The 21,850-nt window shown below is 35.2% G+C and overlaps 1 protein-coding gene across 1 annotated transcript in view; it reads right to left on the minus strand.

Annotated features, from left to right (window-relative positions):
• The window catches only part of LOC127847102 (adenomatous polyposis coli protein-like), a 63,316-nt gene extending 41,873 nt beyond the window's left edge, over positions 1–21,443 (minus strand). The window contains exons 1-3 of the mRNA XM_052378710.1: positions 21,327–21,443; positions 10,356–10,418; positions 8,721–9,941 (exon numbers count right to left, since the gene is read on the minus strand). Of these exons, the coding sequence (XP_052234670.1) occupies positions 8,721–9,921 (1,201 nt within the window). The 5' untranslated portion in view covers positions 9,922–9,941; positions 10,356–10,418; positions 21,327–21,443. The remainder of the gene's footprint in view (positions 1–8,720; positions 9,942–10,355; positions 10,419–21,326) is intronic.
• Positions 21,444–21,850: the final 407 nt, after the last annotated feature.

Genomic DNA, 21,850 nt, shown 5'->3' on the forward strand with positions numbered 1-21,850 from the left:
TGTCACATGTGCTACTTGCCCAAATCTTTTAATTCAAACTATAATTATACTTGCTGCATTTTCATTTTAGTTGCCCTAGGATTTTCAAATGTGGGTTAGCGTGAAGACAATTGACATATATATTTTCTATAATTGTTTTTGCGACATTGGCAGGAAGATGTTAAATGATATGTGGGAAAAACACTACAAGCTGGAACAGATTTGAGACCCCACCTACCCCAATCCCTGACAACGCATGTCATTGTATGTAGCAAATTGTCATTCACATTTTACCAGACATTATATATCAAATTCTTTGTCCACCTTTATATTAATGCCCTCGCCTTATACAACATGTACATATAAATATCCCACAAAATTATGTACATATAATTAAATACCTATAATATTGGAAATTTTTATACATGGATTTATTTTCACTGACTTGTACTATTTCGTCTATCAAAATCAACTCAAGAATTCAAAATTACCACAATATACCACGGCGGTATTCCTAATCAATACTCTCTACCACTGCTGTAATTTCCACATCAATTCTCTCTATCATTGTTCTATTCCTAATCAATACTCTCTACCACTGCTGTATTCCACATCAATTCTCTCTATCATTGTTCTATTCCTAATCAATTCTCTCTACCACTGCTGTATTCCACATCAATTCTCTCTATCATTGTTCTATTCCTAATCAATACTCTCTATTACCACTGCTGTATTCCACATCAATTCTCTCTATCATTGTTCTATTCCTAATCAATACTCTCTACCACTGCTGTATTCCACATCAATTCTCTCTATCATTGTTCTATTCCTAATCAATACTCTATACCACTGCTGTATTCCACATCAATTCTTTCTACCATTGTTCTATTCCTAATCAATACTCTCTACCACTGCTGTATTCCAAATCACTTTGCTTTATTATTGTTATATTCCAATACTCTCCAGTGTTATAGATAATTGTTGACCCATGGGGGTAAATACCCACACTTTTCAAAGCTCGGGGGTAAATGGTCAAATTTTGCCTTGCTTGAAGAGTAATTTGCTAAAACTAAAATAAGAATATACCCAGGGTACAGACACACTACTTTAATCATGTTAAACACCATAAACCATTAACTATTTGTATTCCTTCATAGTAGTAGGTTTCTTAGAGTATTTTTTGTATTTTAACTGTCCTTGGTTTATAGGCTTCCATGAGCCTTTTCCTAATGCGTTTTTTCCTCCTAAGCCAGGTCTGGACACACTTAACTTTGAACATTTGTTTTATTAGCATTTAAGTGTGTCCTGTTTGATTTGAAACAGAGGAAATTATATAATTCAGTATTGGCAGAACAATGTTTTTGCTCGATACAACTTTTGCCGTATAAAAAGAATCAATTTTACTTTGAGATGTATGGAATGAGTGATATATTGACGTAATCATTTGATGATGTTCAATTGAACGAATGATAATGGCGACTAAAATTCGTTAAGCTTCTGGTTATAGCCGCGATTTGAGAGTGTTGAAAACTGGCCCAACACGTTTCCTGAAATTTGTTATGTATATGGACCAGAACGCGATCTACCTGTTGGTGTATTCGTTATAACTGGGAAATATCTAGTTTTTGATAAAATGACAAAAAAGTGTTTTTTTTATTACGCAATCGCTACAAACACGTGGCTTGGCCGGAAGTACATGTAGCGTTAATAGCAACCCCAAGACAATTCACCCCCAGGAGACAATTCAAATTTGATTTTTCGTACCCCAATTTTTTTTCGTAACCATTTTTTTTCGTACCCAAATGTTTTTCGTACCCAGATTTGTTCGTACCAAAAAAAAAATTCGTTCCCATTTTTTTCGTACCCAAATCTTTTTCGTACCCAAATTTTTCATACCCAATTATTTTTTTCGTACCCAATATTTTTTGGTACCCAAATTTTTTCGTACCCAAATTTTTATTCGTACCGATTTTTTTTCGTATCCAAATAGTTTTTTGTACCCTAATTTTTTTCGTTCCCTATATTTTTTCGTAATCTAATTTGTGTTCGTAACCAAATTTGTTTATTCTCCTGCCCACATTTTGTTCGTACCCATTTTTTTTCCGTACCCATATTTTTTCGTACCCAAATTTTTATTCGTACCCATTTTTTTTGTACCCAAATAGTTTTTTGTACCCTAATTTTTTTTCGTACCCTAATTTTTTTTTCGTACTCAAATTTGTTTTCGTACCCATTTTTTTTCCTACTAAATCGATTTTCAATTTGATTTGATCTCCCCACTCATTCCATCCCGCGAAACCCTTAAGGTGTCTCAACTCTAGTAATTTGTTTTAGCTTCGAAGAAGCCATGCTGACCTCTTCATGTAAATAAACACATAAGCGCTTGACTGTCTGTTTAAAAAAATTAATACTAAATGTACCATGAGTCTAGGTAACAGAGTATACATACTGACTGGCTAACTATTTCTACAATCCAGCGTACAAATTAGCTCTAATTTTTGTGATAACCAGTCTCATATTTTGGCGAAAGACAATCAGCTGTTTATATTTTTTATTTACGTTGTAAGCAGAGAATTAACATCATTTGCGTCCAGATTGGCTTGCTTAAATGTATGCATGGAAATGATTAAGTGTGCGTATCTTGATATTTCTAACGCGTATATTAGGCTGATACGCAGCTTATCTAGAACGCTGCTCTCTTCCACTTCTGTATTCATAATCACTTCTCTCTATCACTGTTGTGTTCCTAATCAATACTCTCTACCACTGCTGTATTCCAAACCACTTCTCTTATAAATGTTCTATTCCTAATCAGTATTGTGTACCATTGCTGTATTCAAATCAATACTCTCTACCACTGCTGTATTCAAAATCACTTCTCCCTATCATTTTTTATTCCTAATCAATACTCTCTTCCACTGCTGTATTTCTAATCAATACTCTCTACCAATGCTGTTAAAAATCACTTTGCCCTTTCACTGTTTTATTCCTAATCAATACTCTCTTCCACTGCTGTATTCCTAATCAAAAATACTCTCTACTACTGCTGTTCAAAATCACTTTTTCCTATATCTGTTTTATTCCTAATCAATACTCTCTTCCACTGCTGTAGTCCTAATCAATACTCTCTTCCACTGCTGTAGTCCTAATCAATACTCTCTTCCACTGCTGTAGTCCTAATCAATACTCTCTTCCACTGCTGTAGTCCTAATCAATACTGCTTTACCACTCATGTATTCCAAAGCACTTTTCCCTATCATTGTTTTATTCCTAGTCAATATTATATCAATACTCTATACCACTACTGTATATTCAAAATCACTACTCATACTTTTATTAGCCTAGCTTATCCAGTGAGCTATACCATTAGCATAATGCATTACAATGTATGAATCCATTTTCAATCATTACCATACTGAAACACTTCCTAAAACACTGATTTGCAATTCAAATATAAGCCATTAGAACAATGTATTTATTATAGATCACAACATAATGACACACTTGGAGATTGAAATATCCAAAAAGATGCATCAAAACAGACACATCTGTTATTAACTTCTAACAACACAAAATATGATTAATTACTGTCATTTAATCGTCCAAATATAAATTCAACAAATTTATTGTTACATTTGTAAGAAAAACACATATCATTTAAGCTATTTTTCATAATCTCCATAACAGAACTGATTCCTGAAGTTAGCCCAATTCATAAATGCTAGATACAAGATTTTACATAAATAATACCCACCATCCTCCAGATACCAAATCATAGTCAATTACTACACAATTTAAACCTTAATTAGCTCCAAATTACATCCTTACTGAAATACATGAAACTTGCAACTTCTTAGTATAAAATAACACACAAAAACATCAAACACATAAATGTTCAAGGCCATTTGACTGTTCTCTATCCCTCAACCTAAACAATAAAACAATCTTAATCTTTAAAAGCTCAAAACTATCACCATATCTTTATGCTGACCACAAGCCAAGAACACCAGATGCTGCATTTACATGTATATCTATCCTTAAAACCATCACAAACAACATAACACAAGCACCACCACCACACCACCATCTACACAACCACAAAAAGCAACACCTCAATATTTTCATATGCCAAAGAATCACTCATCACAAACATATCAATCTTTAACCTAAAAACCTCCCCCTTAGCACTGTACGTGAATAAACAGAAAAAAGTAACTTCATACAACCCCCAACACTAAAGTGTTATCAATTGACACTTTGATCATAATTGCCTAAATTGCCTCAAAAAATCTTGGGGCCAATCACAGTTCTGGCTTGTGGAATCCTGCCGATGCATATAATTGACAGAGCTTATTGGGCTTATTTAACCGCCGTTATTCTGTCATACCGTAAAAAGTTGTGTATAAGGCGCACTTTTTTACCCCAAAATTTCATTTTAAAAACTTGATGCGCGTTATGCACAACTACAGCCATGCCAAGACATTTTTTCCCTGTCAGTTACCCAGTTGCGGTAATTCGCATCATTCTGTTTCCCAGTGTTTTAACTGTAACTATGTTAATAATAGTGTTATATTTACGATCTGAAATCTGGACAAACATTATAAAGTTAACATAAATATTTTCTATCTTTTTCAGGTACGTACAGAGCATTGAAATCAAATAAATTTGAAGAAGAGAATGAAAAAAAAGGAAGCCATTTTTATTTAAATGTTATCGTTTTCCCACAATATTATACCCTACTGTACTAGGGTTACACAATTTATTTGGGGGCACTTGTCGATTTACAATAGTATGTCGGCAAGGTCTTTTCCGATATATTTATGATTATTTTTCTTGCTTTTCAAATGTGTAAATAAAATTGATGTTGTGTTTGTTTACACGTTTTCATACGTCTTGTCAAGATTGAGGATGTGATTATCAAGCAATTTGCGTCACCTGTCAAGTTTTGTGTAGCTGGGCTATTATCAAAACATGTGAACCGGCAAACAGCTTCACACCTCCATTGTTTGTTTATCGCCAGTAATGTCGTAATGGTGTTGAGAAGTTTGAGTCCTTAAAGTCTCCTGTCAATTATAGACACTCGAAAAGAACGCATGATATCAGCAATGTAAATAAACACGCGGTTGTGAATAAGTCATGCATGAATAACCACGTGACAATACCAATCGATAATGTCAGTTTCTTAGTTATAACTAATCCATCCGTTATGTGTACTCCTCCACGATAAAATCGTGGACAGTTACTTTGGAGACATATGATGAAAAACTTGATGGTATCCTCGTGGAAAGTGTGCATTTCATGCATAAATCCAAACATTTATTTTTACGCATAATATGATTTAAAAAAAAACACACAAACTAGTTTTATCTTTATCGTCTTGAAAATAATTAATAATTGAAGCAATAAAAGAACACATAAGATCGGCAATGTAAATATAACGATTTTCAGTTAGCCTGCCGTACGGTATTTTTCCCCCGTTTTTTTTGCTTCAAAAACTTTTTTCCCGATTTTTTAGCTTAAAAAAGAAGATGCGCGTCATACACAACGTTTTACGGTATTCACAATGTTAAAAAGTAACTTTTTCCACCAAGTCCAGTCCCTTAATTTTTAATTGGTGGTTTGACTTTCAGATGTTTGGAAATACAGTTGTTAATTATAGAAGCTAAGAGTTTGAAGTTGTAAAATCCATTTCAATGTTATCCTTATGTTCATGATGTTTCTGGTTAAGGTATGTTTTATCAATAATCATATTTAAGTTATAAATCAAACAATAACATATTTTCCCAAATACAAGTAATAGACAATACAATCCCCAATTAAATGGAGAAATGACGTGGTATCCTATAATGATAGGAAAAAGCCCTGTATGTGTACATCTTTTTACTGGTTAAATTAGGTTAGTTATCCACTATAAATAACAACAAGAGCTGTCACCATAATATGACATTTTTAGAAACCTAAACGCAGATTTTGAAACCTAAACGCGGACCCTAAGTTCAAGGTCAAAGGGGTCAAAATTTGTGTGCGTATGGAAAGGCCTTGTCCATATACACATGTATACCAAAGGTTACATCTGAAGCGACATAGAAGTTATGAGCATTTTTCGAAATCAAAACACAGTGTGACGAACAGACAGACAGACAAACAGACAGATGGACATGCGATCACTATATGCCCACCTTAAGTGGCATAAAAACTAGCACCATTACTGCCAGTTGAGGGTAGCAGAACACAAACTTGAACTCTCATAATAATATTGATAAAAAAACAAATACTAAGAATCAACAGCCACTTGTCTATTTACACCTTCGAAAAGCTTCCATAAGAGTTCCAAACCCCAAAACAACAATATTCTACAATAAAAATTATTCAATTGAAATTATTATTAATAACACCAACACTTAACATTGAAAACTCACACTTGCTCACATATATTAAATACTACAAATGAAACACTTTTCTTGATGTTTTTCAAACAATATATAATCTCATGTCTTCCATAAACTTCAAACTAGGCATTAAATCCATATGTTCCACACATCACAGTTTTTTTACATCAAAAACTCAGAAATTAAAATCGTTCCTTTAAATTTAAACAGTAAAATAAACACGATCTGTTTACACTCCTTATAATAATCCTTGCACATTACAACATGTGAGTTCACTTTCTTCCTGGCCCAACCAACTATATTGGTTTCCATGCATATCCTCCTATAGCTGGAAAAGCCTGCCAGTTATAATTCTTATCATAGAATGAATCATTCCCTGGCAGAGCAATATTAGACTGGTCACACACACTGACACCAGAGTCATCAATGAATAGACTGGCACCCACATTTATTGGATCATCTCAATAATTAGACTGGTTCGAGCTTTGTTTTGATCATCAGTAAGTAGACTAGCACCAGCGTTATTTAGATTGTCAATTAATAAGACTGGTAAAAAATGTATTTTGATCTTCTATTTTCAGAATAATATCAGCTTTGTTTTGGATCTCTAATTATTCTAAAGGCAATGGCTTAGTGGGTTTTTTATTAGACCAAAATAAGAGGTCTGTTTGGGGTCTCCTTGCAGTGATTTTTTTTGCTTTAATTTGTTACAGCCTGTGCCTTTTGAATTGGGAAAATTAGCGTGATAAACCGTGAAATTGGGAAAAATAGCGTGATAAACCATGAAATTGGGAAAAATTAAGCATTATAAATAGGATTATAAGTAACAGAAGTGATATTGTTTTTAAGTGCATGTTCAGGGAGTTTTCTAGAAAAGGAGTCTGGTAAAATTGTTTTTTTTTTAATCAATAAAAGTGGCAAGTTTGGGAATGATTTATGGAAAAAAATGACTAAATTCAAGTTATATATTTTGTAAGATGTTTAAAAATAAAGTTGAGACCTAGATTTAAGAAATCATAATTAAGTTATATGAGACTTCTTTCTAAAAAAAAAAAAAAAAAAAAAAAAATTTTTTTTTTTTTTTTTTTTTGGAAGTTGGCCTTTTTTTTGGAAATTTTGGTCAGAATTTTGGGAAAAAACGCGTATTTTTGCGATTGGGAAGCAGCCGAAATTCGGCTGTAAATTTGAGCAAAAAAAAATCACTGCCTTGGAAAAAAAAAACAGGGTCGGTAGATAGGGAATATTTTGTTTGTCATTCAGGTACTAGAATGGAAGGCTACTAAAGCTTATTATAAGAAATACATGTATATATATATATATATGCTTTGTTTGCTTGATATTACATCTAATTTGAACAAAAATGAAATATTTTTTTTTGCGACCCCAATAAAAAGTTGAGGGTTGGCGCGAATTCAGGAGACACGGTCGGCAGACCCGAAACGGACCTTTTTTTGGCCTTAGCAGGATACAATAAAAGGTTAACAAATTATTGTTTTAGTCACTGGTGCATCCCAAGTCAAAATTGTTTTAATCCTAAAAAATGAACTGGCCAATTACACTGCCTTAAAAAAGATTACAATTAGTGTACCAGCAATATTTATTTTGGTGAAAAACAAGTATTTTTTAGGGCTAATTTGGGGTAAAATTTACTTTATTCAACTTCTCAAAAGGTGTATAATGTTCCCCAATAATTGCTTTCAAATTACTTTCTCAATGTAAGTCAGATTTAATTTTTAAAAGATCATGAACTTTAGCAATAAATGACTGTGTTTTAGAAAATAATTCCAACAGTTGTAATCAAACCAATTTTGATGATATCTAATAAAGTACTTGTAGCAAAGAATTTGATTAATGATTTGTAACAAAGTAGAAACACAGGGCCCTCACACTACTTTGGGGGAAGGGGTCCGCAGCCCTTAGGAGGGGGAATTTTCACGGCGTTTCCCTTTTTGGGGGATTTTTTTACTTACTCTCTCATTATTTTATTTGTACATGTTTGCACTATATCCATTGCATTTTTCATAATTTAGTATGTTTGAAAAGATTAAATTGAAATAGAATTGAGATATAATAATCATGAGACACATCTTTCTACTAAAAAAAAAAAAAAAAAAATTTTTTTAGGGGGAATTTTTCCCCCCAAAAGGGGAAAAAAATATACTTTTCAGGTGGGGGACTGCCACCGAAATTCGGAGGCAGATATGATGGATTGAGGGCCATGAAACAACATGTTTTCATTACAATTTGAAGTAAAATTCACTTTAAATTTAAATTTTCCCAAGGTGAAAACATTGCATACATTAAGCTTACTTCAAAGTAAGAAACATTTAAAAAATATTTAATTTAACTTACCTAAAACTGCCATGTGCTCGCCTTCCATAGCATCAGTGAAGTTGTTGAAATCAAAGCATTGAGAGGTGTCCCCAATCTGGGAAATGTCTAGACCCTGCGACCTCTCACTGTATTGACCTTGTGACCTCTCACCATGTGCCTGACCCATTGACCTTTCGGCTTGACCATGTGACCTCTCTGCATTCTGAAGTTTCTCTGAGTAACCACCTTGTGACTGCCTTTCATTTTGACTTTGATTGCGTGACCTTTCATTTTGACCTTGCAACCTATTCACAAAGGTGTCGGAATGTACTTGCTTACGCTGTTCAACTACAGTTTGTGACCTTGAGCTTGGAGAATCTTGAAGCCTTGACAGATGGAATAACGCTGCATCCTGCATATTAGATCCGAAAGTTGAACTCTGGGATTGCACAGTCACATTTGGAACCGAGTTTTTGAGGCTCCGGGACTCACTGGGGGTAACAGTTTGTGGAACAGAAATAGAGAGTGATGTCTGGTTACGATTAATTTGTGGAGTAGATGTTGAAACACCGCCCTGATTATGATTGGTCTGTGGGGTCGATGTAGAAAAAGCACCATGGTTGTTGCTGTTAACCTGTGGTGCAGAAGTTAAAATCATGCCCTGGTTACGATTTACTTGAGGTGAAGATCCCCAAACAATTCCTTTGTTGTTAAGGGTAGTTTGTGGCATTGAATTTGACACCACCACCTGGTTACGGGTAATCGGTTGCATAGAATTTGAAACTGCCACCTGGTTACGATTCGCCTGTGATGTAGAAGTAGGGATGACACCAGGATTAAAGTTAATTTGTTGCGCAGAAGTCCCAATTGCACCCTGATTGATACGCTGTGTCTGGGCCTGAGTAATTAAAATTGCACCAGAGTTTTGGGACGCAGAAGGCAACATCAAACCCTGACTGCTACGGTTAACCTTTGGTGAAGCCTGACCCACATTCTGCCTGGTTTCCACTGCAACAGAGTTAGCAGATTGCCATGACGTTGGCTCTGACCGACTACTGCTTGCAGATTGGCCGGAAATACTGGAAGGGGCGGAGTTCGATGATGTCAGTCGAGCCAGGTGGGTGGAGTTTTCGTGTAGGCGTGACAGGTGGGCGTGGTTATCAAGGATTTCCTGCTGCAGGGAGGTGTTGCGTTGCCGCAGTGACTCGACCTGACGACGCAGCTGATCATTTGACGCCATTTAATGGACTAGGCACGAACCTGAGAAAAATCAATAAACATAATTTATGGGGCAGAATAAGCATTAACTCTTGATTATTAAAATTATGAATTTACTGGCCTCCGCATTCGGAAGTTTCAATCATACTAATTGGAAATTTTTGACAGCTTCACTGAGCTTGTAACAAAGATGCAAAGCACATTAGCTTTGAAATAAAGCTATTACTTCTTTAGAAGGTTAGTACCTCTTCAGTTAGTAATTACTTGATTAAGTTAAGTTAAATTTACTACATTAAATTTTTTTGTAACTTCTTCACCTGGACACAACTCAATCCATCTTTATTACTTCGAATTTCAAAGCCCAGTGAAAAAAACTTATAGTAACATACTCCTTAACACTTTTTAGTCATAATTATGATGAAACCCAAAATTTATTGAATAAATTATTAAACACACCTGTTGTATTGTAAACTGCCATCTTATTTCTCGCAGAGAGCTTAAAATGCCTGAATGTGTGACCTGAAAGTGAACATAAAAAATATATTAGTTTTCTGGCCTAAATTTTCATGGAAATGTATATTTCCACACTTATTTTGTAGATGAAGGAAATGCTATTACACACTCAAAAAGTGAAAATATAAAATTCATTCAGAAATTAAAACCATCATTTGTTTTTGACTGTTGACAAAAACATTAATTGTTGTTTGTAGGTTACTGGATTAATCATGTTATTTAGTTATTACTGACCAGTAAAACCAGAAGTCAGTGAAGGTTCACTGACCACATAAAAAGAATTGAAATGCAGTAATAAAATATAGCAAAACAAAAGAAACAAATTGTACATTAGCTGTTCTATAAACCTAAAAATGCCAATACCATTTCCGGCTAAATTTAGGGTAAGGGGCTCCATACCCTATATGAACAAGAGATGTGTTTGTCAGAAGCACAATGCCCTCTACTGCATCGCTTTGAAGCCATATATTTGACATTTGACCTTGAAGGATGACCTTGACCTTTCACCACTCAAAATGTGCAGCTCCATGAGATACACATGCATGCCAAATATCAAGTTGCTATCTTCAATATTGCAAAAGTTATGGCCAATGTTATTGTTAAAGTTTTGGACGGACGCACAGACTGACAGACAGACGAACTAACGGACAGTTCAGCTGCTATATGCCACCTTACTGGGGGCATAAAAAGTAAATAAAAATACTGAATGGTTGCTGTTGATTGCGTATTCATGGAATTAATAAAGTAAGCCTTGGTTTAACGGTAGATTCCTCAAGGTCCTGACACTCAGTGAGTGCAAGTTTACAGACTTAGAAAGCAGATAATCAATGACACTAGATGTGAATCCAGGCATCACATTTTCTGGTGAGTCACAAGGGGAGATGGAGTCAACAAGAGCCATGTTTAGAACCAATAATCATTATTGGTCATGAAAGACAACTCTTGCATTGGATACTTATGTACTTGTACAGGCACCTTGTAAAACAAATTTTTATGAAACAAGATTTTATTTAAATAAAATAAGCTCAGTTCCAAGCAAGCACATCCTCATCCTTATTTATAGCTACAACAATGTCTGAAAATATTTTTAAAAGTATAACAGATTTGAGCACTTTCTGGTGAAATAATTTCTAAAGTTCATCTCCCTATCTTGCTTCATGAGACAAGTTGAATCTAAGCAACGATTATGTTAAAGACACTTTTTTCTCTATTTGATAGTCTCTTTGAAGGCAAAAAATATCAACAGTCACAACAATGCAAAAGGCCCCTGTAAATTATTTGTACTGATTAATAGCATGTACATGTACAAAATAGACCTCATGTACAATATCACATCCTTCTTCCGCGTGGAAAGCATGGGCTTTAATATTTTAATTCTGAATAAAAAATTCGAAGCACAAGGGAGATTTTGATGCACAATGAAGGCAAACAATCTGGAACAAACTGGATTCATGAATGTTGGCTTACACACAGGGCAACAGATAAGTTTCGTTTTATCGTTTTTACGATTTATATTTGACAGAAAACGAATAGAAATTAAAAATCAATCGTACAGAAAACGATTATGAAAATGGAAAACGAATTGAAATTGATTCTATGTTGTTTAAGTTCCGTTTTCTGCTGTACCGCGTTTAATTATAATTAGTTTATTGTAACCTTTAGTGCGGCCTTAATATTTTCAGTTAGTTCAAATAGACACCGTTTTGGGCCAGTGTCAATAAAAAATTTAATTCTGCCGAAATAAGTTCGAGAAAAGGTTCTCTGTTAAACGCGGTCGGGTTAGGAAACTTTCATAAACGGCGTGCGCGCCCAATATTTTACAATTCGTTACGAGACCCAAACCGTCAGGAAAAGACATTGTGAAGAGTATACTTTCACATTTAATAGCGCAGGTTGTGACAGATTCTGAAATATTCGGCTCAAAACACTGCTGCGATTCCGTGTCTCAAAAACTAACAACATCGTGATTTCCACTGGCTTGTCATTGATGGAGAGGGTTTGGCAATGTTAGTATGATCTGAGACTGAAAGGCAGGAGTGTTGAAACTGGTTTAAACAAAATGACTCCATCATCCATTTGTCAATATACAATAAGTACTAATATTTACAAACAACCATTGTCACTGTGAATCTATAATGACTTAATTGGAATAAGAATTGCTGAGAATTATCAATATCCAAAAATGAAGCGCTAATCTGACAGGGTTTTTTTTTTAGAAAAAGGGGAAGACGCTGGACACTGGGTAAAAGGGGAAAATCGAGCGCAAAAGAGACATATTTGGGGAAAAAATACAAACTGTTCATTTCAATGTCTATAACTCATCTACAGACTTCAGGGTTTTTTTTAGAAAAAGAGGCATGTCTCTGACCTTTTTGTTCTTAAACACATGAACAAGTATGATATTAAAGTCAAAGTCCTAAATAAAGTTGCAGGTGTAGATCTAATAATGGGAAATGTTTTCAACTGGGGTTCGGAACGATGTCAATATTATGATTTCAATTTCATGATGAATGGGTTGACGATCTAGATCTGCTACAGTATTGGAAGGGAAAGGCAGCTGCCGATTGTCTACTTTCACTTTCACAATAATCCGACAGTATTAATCGATGTTGATTACATGTACCTCCGAATCCTGCTGGGTTTCAACGGTTTTTGATGATTCATTCTTAAAAAATGTGTCAACGCAATTAATATTTTCCGAGTCCGAACATTTTATTTTGTTCGTGTATGAACGCCAATAGTGAGACTTTTTTCTGTTTTAACGTTTATATCTTGGCTTTCACATAACCCGGATGAAAATTCGCCTGGTTTCCGGTAATTAATTGACGAAACACCCTTCTCGCGCAAGACCCGAATCCAGTAAAGTAGTCACATGATTAACACGATTAGTTGCCCGGTTTCCATGACGTAATTTAAGAGCTATATATAGAATCACTGGGATTCCCAGATTTGAGTGTTCGTCGGGAGAGAGAGAGAGAGCGAGATCGTTGTACAGGATAGGTGTCGACTTCCCAAAAGAAAAAAAAAAACACATTTCTGTGAGGGTAAAATATTATATTTTGGTGAAAAATTATATTTTTGAAGGGGAAATGGTATTTTTAAGGAAAAATTCTGGTAGGGGAAGACGCCGAATATCGGCGTCACTTTCTTAGTAAAAAAAAAACCTGTCTGATCCAGAAATACATGTACGTTTTGATCAAATTGTGAAAAAACTAATTGACAAATAATTTGAGAGAAAAAACTAATTGCTACCAAAAGCTTGCAGTGAAAACTAATTGACCCAAAATCTTATCTGTTGCCCTGTACACACACAATTTAAGTGAGTGAAATAAATGGGGTCCACGGCCTCGCGATTTATTGGATAACGTGATATAAAAAATCATATTATGGACCGCGACACAACATAATTGCAGTGTAATCCAAGGATCATATTTTTGTCGGTTTTGTCGGTTCTAGACCGATTGAGGTCATGAAAGACCGATTGAAAATCCCAAACAGTCGGTCTGATTCTGTTTGCTAAAATTCCCATGTCATGAAATCGATTACACAGTGCACACCCTAATTACATTCTTATCTCGATTATGTGTGATAAACCATTCGCTGCAGTCTCTAAACCGGTCAGGACCAGATTTTTGCACGTCAGCCGACTAGTATCAGAGTATGGCCCCAAGCAGCGAAGATTCGCGCGGCTGTGTATTAGTCACGCGTGAATAACCCCTTGTCAATATCAATCGATAATTTCACTGGCTTATACAGTACAGGCAACGTGTACTTTGACAAACGCCACTCGTCGCGGTGTTTATTTTACGGTGTTCGCTTACCAAACGACCCCCGCGATGGGTGTTCAGATCAAATATTCGCGGGGGCCGTTTTTAATAAGGTGGACACCGCGAATCACCGCGGACCCATTATATCTACCGCGGTGTTCATCGTGTTCGCAAAAAAAAAATAATTAAATATAAACGTAAATTATTGATCCCTTTTATTTAAAGCGGGTATATACGTTGTTGTCAAATATTTATGAATTTATATAAAATGTGTAATAAACTTATTATATATATATTTAAATATAAATTAAAATAAAAGTTAAGAAGAACGTGTCGAAAAATGCGAAATAAGCCAGATATTTAATTTTGAAATTTAAAACGGCTGTGCAGCCGAATTCGCTAGCATGTAAACCATACATGTACGATGTGAATCTAAACTTAGTTTAACGGTTTATTTGAATTCCTGCAACGATATCTATTTATACGACACACGAACACTAACTCCGATCCTAATGCAAAGACGAATGCTTCGGTTATTGTAGGAAAATATGTACGTCACAATCGACTCGGGGCGCTATTTGTCTTTGCTGCATTTTATGAAATTCGGCTTTAATGTGTAATTTTTGTTGCCTATTTTGTGTTATTGTAACATATTTTATCAATGTATTACAATTAAACACATATAAAAAATCGTATATACCCGCTTTAAGCGATAATGAATACAAGTAAATATAGTCTATTTTTATGTACATGCTGGTCGAAGGATATTTTAAGTATTTAACGTAATATTATGCGCATCTAACAATATATGCAATGTTTATAGGTGTCTATCGCAACCGTCGGTTATTTTTTGGTGTTGTCACTTTACATAAACTTATATCTATGAATGCATCATCAACATTCTAAAACGATATCCCGGAAAAATAAAAAAATCATTTGAATATCAATTGTACTTTCGTTATGATTAGGGGTACGATGTAAACCTAAATTTCATTTTAGTGCAGATTTATTCATACGACACAAAGACACAAATTTGTTTTACGGATCATTTCGGCTTAGAGGACTGAACTGTCATGAAAAATATCGAATATTATATTTTTTTATTAAACACTGGAAGCAAGACGAGTTGTAGATAATTTAAAGTGATGGGCATTTTGTTACTGTTGAATTGAGCTGAAAAGAAACGGGTGAAAACAATAAGTTATAATGAATGTGGTATCTGAAATTATCTACAACTCATCTTGTTACCGGTTGTTTATAAAAAATTTATATTATTTTCGATATGTTACATGACTCACCCATCCCTCTAACCTGAAATGATCCGTAAAACCAAATTGTGTCATTGTGTGGTATGAAAGAATCTGCATGAAAACTACATTTAGACTCGCATCGTACATCGATTCATTTCTGTCGTAAGTTGTCAAAACGAAAGTACGGTTGATATTTAAATGGATTATTTTTCTTTTCGGGATATTGTTTAATTATGTTGATGCTGCATTAACAAATACAAGTGTATATCGAGCGAAAACACAAAAAACAAACAACGGTTACGATACACACCTACATTGTATATTGCAAATACTGTTAGTTGCCCATAATATCACTTTAAGAACGCATACATTTGCACATACATGTAGTTTATTATGTTCATTTGTACATTGTACATGTAAATTTAAAACTCTTGAATGACCATCGCAGACAGGTATTACATGTATCAATGGCCGCGCGGCATTGCGGTGATCACGGGTGTTACAGTTAATGATAGCGTGCAATCGCGGCGATTTTGGGTGTTCGCCGAACACCGCGGTCAGTAGCGTGTCCGCCCCCCGCGAAATGTCACCCATCGGGAAAATTGAACACCGCAGACACGCATTTTTGTCAAAGTACACGTTGCCTGTACTGTACCTAGCACAATCGGTCCGTAAGGTGTACTTGTCCAGGACACGGAGTGTATACTAGAGTCCGTGTAGAGGATAAAATCGTTGACAGTTACTTCGGAGATACAAACCTCAATGTTATCCTCGTGGAAATTGTGCATTGCATGCATGATACAGTAAACTGTCATATAAACAAAGAAGAAAATCGGATATTCTGCAATAATTGTGGGCGGACCTTGTACACTGAAAGCACGCGCTGTAATTAAACAAAATATGCCGATACATTTTCCACCAGCGTAATAATTCGGCAATAAATAAATGTCGTGGATCTGATCGACAGAACAGCCTAAAATTATTTTTATGGGCGGAACTTCACATAAAATAGTACACTAGAAAAATAATTTACATTGTATAAATATTCAGTAAAAATCGTGTTAGAATCGAAATAATTCGTGTTCTTTATTGTTTGTTGTTGAATAACCCACGACCGAAAGTTTAGATGCGTGGTTTCAAATCATATAATCCCTACACATCTTAACTATCGGCCGTGGGTTATTCGACTACAAACTATAACGTACATGAATTATTTCTTAAATATTTGGTTTTGTTATTGTCAGGAACGATCTTACGCACAGACATTTGTTGGGTTCAATGCATGTTTGTAAGCTATTATCGAGTTGACAACGATTTAAAACATCGGTAGATTTACGCAGACTAATAATATTGACAACGATGAAAAACAGTCAGATAAAACAGCACACGAAACAACCAATGTCAATGAAATAGCAAATGATAAAACAAAATGAGAAAACTCGTATGTTCTGTTTAAAAATAATGCCTAAGGGAATTTAACATGTTCATTTATTATACCATCTTCATGAATAGCAAAATCAATGGCATATATTTTAACGTAATTTGTCATGATTTCGGATATAAATTTTCGGACACTTTTCCCCATTTAAATCCGGACCGATTGATGTTGCGGGAAAATATGATCCCTGGTGTAGTCACAGTGTATTCATGAATTTCTCATGCAGTGTATTGTAATCATGAGTTTCTCAGCAAGTGGTCAATTTTTATTTTTCCAGCTGTCAATAAAATTATTTTTGATAATTGCATCAGGCAATCAGCGTTCAGGCAGTCGGATACAGGCCGACCCCATGAGAAGATTATACCTATCGAAACAACTGCAGCGAACAAGTTCCCACATCTTTTAACCCAAAGAAAAGATCTAAGCGTTACAATTTTTTTATTCAGCAATCAAATATTAAAACCCATGCTTTCTTCCATGAAGAATGACGAGATTTTGAACATGTCATTAAATCTTATGTTTGCATGATTGTAATCAGCACAAATTTACACGAAAAATGTTTACTTGTGGCTAGATTTTTCGTGTAATTTACATGAATAATACGACCCAGCAATGCTTTTCAGATAACATGTTTAATTATGAGAATTTAAAATTATTAAATTGAATGATTTTGTTATGCAAATAGAAAAGTCACATGATTTAAGCATGTTCAATGGGAATTCCCCCATCCCACAATTCACTTTGAATATGCACATGCTTTAAATAGCGGATGTCTGTGTTTATTTAATTCTTAAACTCATTCATCATCACTATTGGCCATATTTTAGTATTGAAAATAGAAACTGTAATAACACAAGATTATCAAGAAATAGATAGAGTTGGAACATGTATGCATCCACAGATCAACACATATGGTAGGATTTACTAAAATATTGAAATAAAAATGGGACTTCCAACCTTATGACTGGGACGTCCAAGGAACTTCCAACAGTTGTACAATGGATGTACAACTGCCCTTTTGGGGTGCAATTTACGGACATCAACTTACTGAAGGTACTATCTTGTGTTTGTAATTTTCATAAAAGGGTTAGGTACAGGGGTCTAGCTATGTTCAAAATTGTGGGAGATGTCGCTTCTCTCAAAAGCCAAAATAGGGAGAAGTGGCAACTTTTTTTGGGAGAAATGGTACATAAGCGTCGCAGATCCAAGTTTTTATACATTATGATTCAAAGGCAGGTTTTTTTTACCTTATATAACAGACGCCGAATATCGGCGTCTTCCCCCACCAAACTAGGCTGGTTTTTTCCCCTTTCAGAACCAAAAATTCCCCCTAAAAAAAAAAAATAATTTTTTTTTAATAGAAAGATGTGTCTCATGATTACAATATCTCAATTCTATTTCAATTAATCATGCAAAACGTAGTAAATTATGAAAAAAAACAATGAATATAGTGCAAACATGTACAAATGTATTGTAATAATGAGAGCGTAAGTAAACAAATCCCAAATTCCCACGCGCACAATATTTCCCCAAAGTGGAAAATCCAGCGTAAAATTTCCCCCACATAAGGGCTAAAGGCCCCTTTCCCCACAACCCCCCAAAAAAAACCTTTAAGGGGCCTTTTCATGTTTTGGTAAATTGACAAAATAAAATAAAATTGTTTCAGATTCGCATATTTTCGTTGTAGTTATGATATTTGTGAGGAAACGGTTATACTGATCATTTACCATGCTCTAAAATAACCATTATATGCATCTTTTGACGACTAAAAAACCTGAAATGATAAAGTGTTGCAACCCAAAACAATGGAATAATTTGGAGAGTTCTGTTGTTGTCAGGGAATTGTACGTGGAGTTTATAGCAAAGTTTTTGTTTAATTGCGAAAAATCGAGCAAAAAATGCCTTCTGTCATAACTGACATTTGGACATCAAGTATTACACACTTCGATTTTGGGGTCATTTTTGTGCAACTTTTAGCTGTTCTGGACATACTTGATGGATTTTCATCAAATAAACTGTGTTTTATCATAGATGGACGCTTCCTGCTGGCAACCACATTGACATATGTGTGCATTGTTTGATCTTTCACAGGGTTTTTTTTGGCCCAATTTAATAGCCGAAATTCGGCTATGTTCCCAATCCCAAAAAGTATACTTTTTTCCCAAAATGTGGCAAAAAATTCCCAATTTCCAAAAAAAAAAAAAAAAAAAAAAATTTTTTTTTTTTTTTAAAGATGTCTAATGTGTATTTTATCTCAATTTTAATTCAATTACATCTAACAAAGTATTATATGATTTTGTTCTTTTAATTTTAATGATTATAAAGGGTTTTATCAAATTTAGTATTTCCCTAATCAGTGGACTTTTCGTGTGGAAAAAAAGGCTAATGAATTTATTTTCCCAATTTCATGAAAATGCCGATAAAATTCCCAATTCCAAAGCCATGGGCTATCTTCCCAAAAAGTGGAAAAAAAACCCTGCTTTCATGTTGTTGCATAGTGTTATTCAATACACCTGTGAAATCAACGTTGGATAACTTTTCTTTTATTTAATATATAAGGACCAAAAATTTGTTTCAAGTACCTGTGGATGAATTACAATATCGACCTGTTTTTGTCGACTTTTTGATCAGCAAAACGTTGGTGAACTGGTCATACTTTTTCTGTAACAACTGCATAATGTGGAAACCTTCTATCAATAATTTCACACGATCTCTATGACCACGACTCTAAAAGAACCCACAACTCAACAAGAAACTACCATATAACACTCATTTCAATTTCATAATAATATCATATTATCTGTCGTCACATATTAAACCACTTGGAGAAACACAAAGTATTAACAAACCTAAATCATGGCTTCCGCTCAGGATACTCTTGTGAAACCCAACTTGTTGTCACAGCCCATGACCTACTCGGATACCATGACCAGAACAAACAGGTTGACACCATCATCCTAGATTTCAGTAAGGCCTTTGACACCGTGCCCCACCAACGCCTTCTGCTGAAGCTTGAACACTACGGCATCCGCGGTCCAATACACAACTGGATATCCCACTTCCTCACACAACGGGAAATGTGCGTCGTGGTTGAAGGAGAGAAATCCCGTAATGTTGCTGTAGGATCTGGCGTACCTCAAGGCACAGTGTTAGGGCCCCTGCTGTTTCTTTGCCATATCAACGACCTACCAGAAAGGGTGAAATCCCACATCCGGCTGTTCGCAGACGACTGCCTACTGTATAGAGCCATCAATTCAATCAAAGACCACCGAATCCTACAAGAAGACCTTGAGAATTTACAAATATGGGCCCAGGACTGGGGAATGCGGTTCAACTCTAAGAAATGTTATCTCCTCAGCTCAAAAACGAAATCCTCATTTTTCTACACCATTGGTAACACAATTCTCAAAAATGTACAAGAAAACCCATACTTAGGAATAACTTTCTCCAACGACATGAAATGGAAAACCCACATCTCAAACATTACTAAACGGGCCAACTCTACACTAGGCTTCCTGAGACGCAACCTCAGATACTGCCCCCAAAACTGCCGGAAGACCGCGTACCAAGCGCTCATTCGCTCTAAACTGGAGTATGGGAGTGTAGTGTGGGACCCATACCAGCAAGGGGACATAGACAATCTAGAGAGAGTCCAACGATCTGCGGCTAGCTTTATCACCAGAGATTACAAATCCAGACAAGAAGGATGTGTAACAGCCATGCTTGACGATCTAAACCTCCCCACACTACAAGAGAGGCGACGCCACCAAAGATTGACGTTCTTGTACAAGGTAGTGGAAGGGCACGTACCGGCTATAAACGTTGATCACTATTTGCATCGACTTAGACCGAAACGCACTATTAGGGCTAAGAAGTTTGAAGATTACGTCCACGACAATATAGTGTTAAAATCGGTGAACAATAACTCTAAGTGCTACCAGCCATTACACACAAACAGTGATAAATTCAAACACTCTTTCTTTCTGCGTACTATCCTTGACTGGAACTTACTCAGTGAAAGCACAGTGAACTCAACATCTATTGAGTGCTTTAAGGCCGCAATATCGGCAAAAGTGGGACATTTGCCAGGCTCATATTAATTTCATGCGCACTCCCCGTTGAATAAAAGCCAAACTTGGTCACTTCAACGTATCCATTCAGATTCAGATAATATGTAAGCGATAAAACGGGCGGTAAAATCTGGTTGTCCAAAACATAAGTCACAAAACAAATTATTTTGGTTAAAAATGAGTGGCAGAGCACTTACAGTTATTATGGAACATTTAGTGGACATGCTTTATTTATTAAAAACTTCGATATCAGCAGTGTTTATAAACTTTACCCCACCCACTTATGTTCTCAACACAAAGATCAATAAGATACAAATGTGATTCTCACACAATGAATACAAACCATGGCAGTATATAAAATACAAATTAAGTATCCATATTATAAATACCTTTCTAAGATATCACGTAAAACATTGGCATCTGGTTGTTTTCTAACAATAATTCGACCATCAAGCTTTGTTTTGGTTCACTTTGTTTAATTGTCCGCCATATGCATTAGTATCGAGCGTTTTGATTGGTTTAAAACAGAAAGCACCTGTAATTTTCAGATTCCCAATTGACCCTACCGGGACAATCCGGTAGATAAAATAATCAGAAAATAAAATCACGGCTCGACTTGTTTTTGATTCAGTTTCAAGTTAATAATTGAAACAAACGAGAACTACAGATTATTGACTAATTAAAAGAGGAAAATTATCAACACAGCTTTGTCGAAACAGATTAAAGTGGAAACTAGTTCAGACAATTTGATTACAATTTCGAAAGGGACCTATGAGACATTACATGTGATAAGTTATATTATGACAACAAATACTAAATCTAACAACACGTTGGAACGTAATTTATAACCAGTAATGCAAAGTTCACTAGCATAAATTTTGATAAATAGGCAACATGTCAGATGTTCTATTCG

Source organism: Dreissena polymorpha, chromosome 10 (assembly GCF_020536995.1).
Source record: "Dreissena polymorpha isolate Duluth1 chromosome 10, UMN_Dpol_1.0, whole genome shotgun sequence".
NCBI lineage: Eukaryota > Metazoa > Mollusca > Bivalvia > Myida > Dreissenidae > Dreissena > Dreissena polymorpha.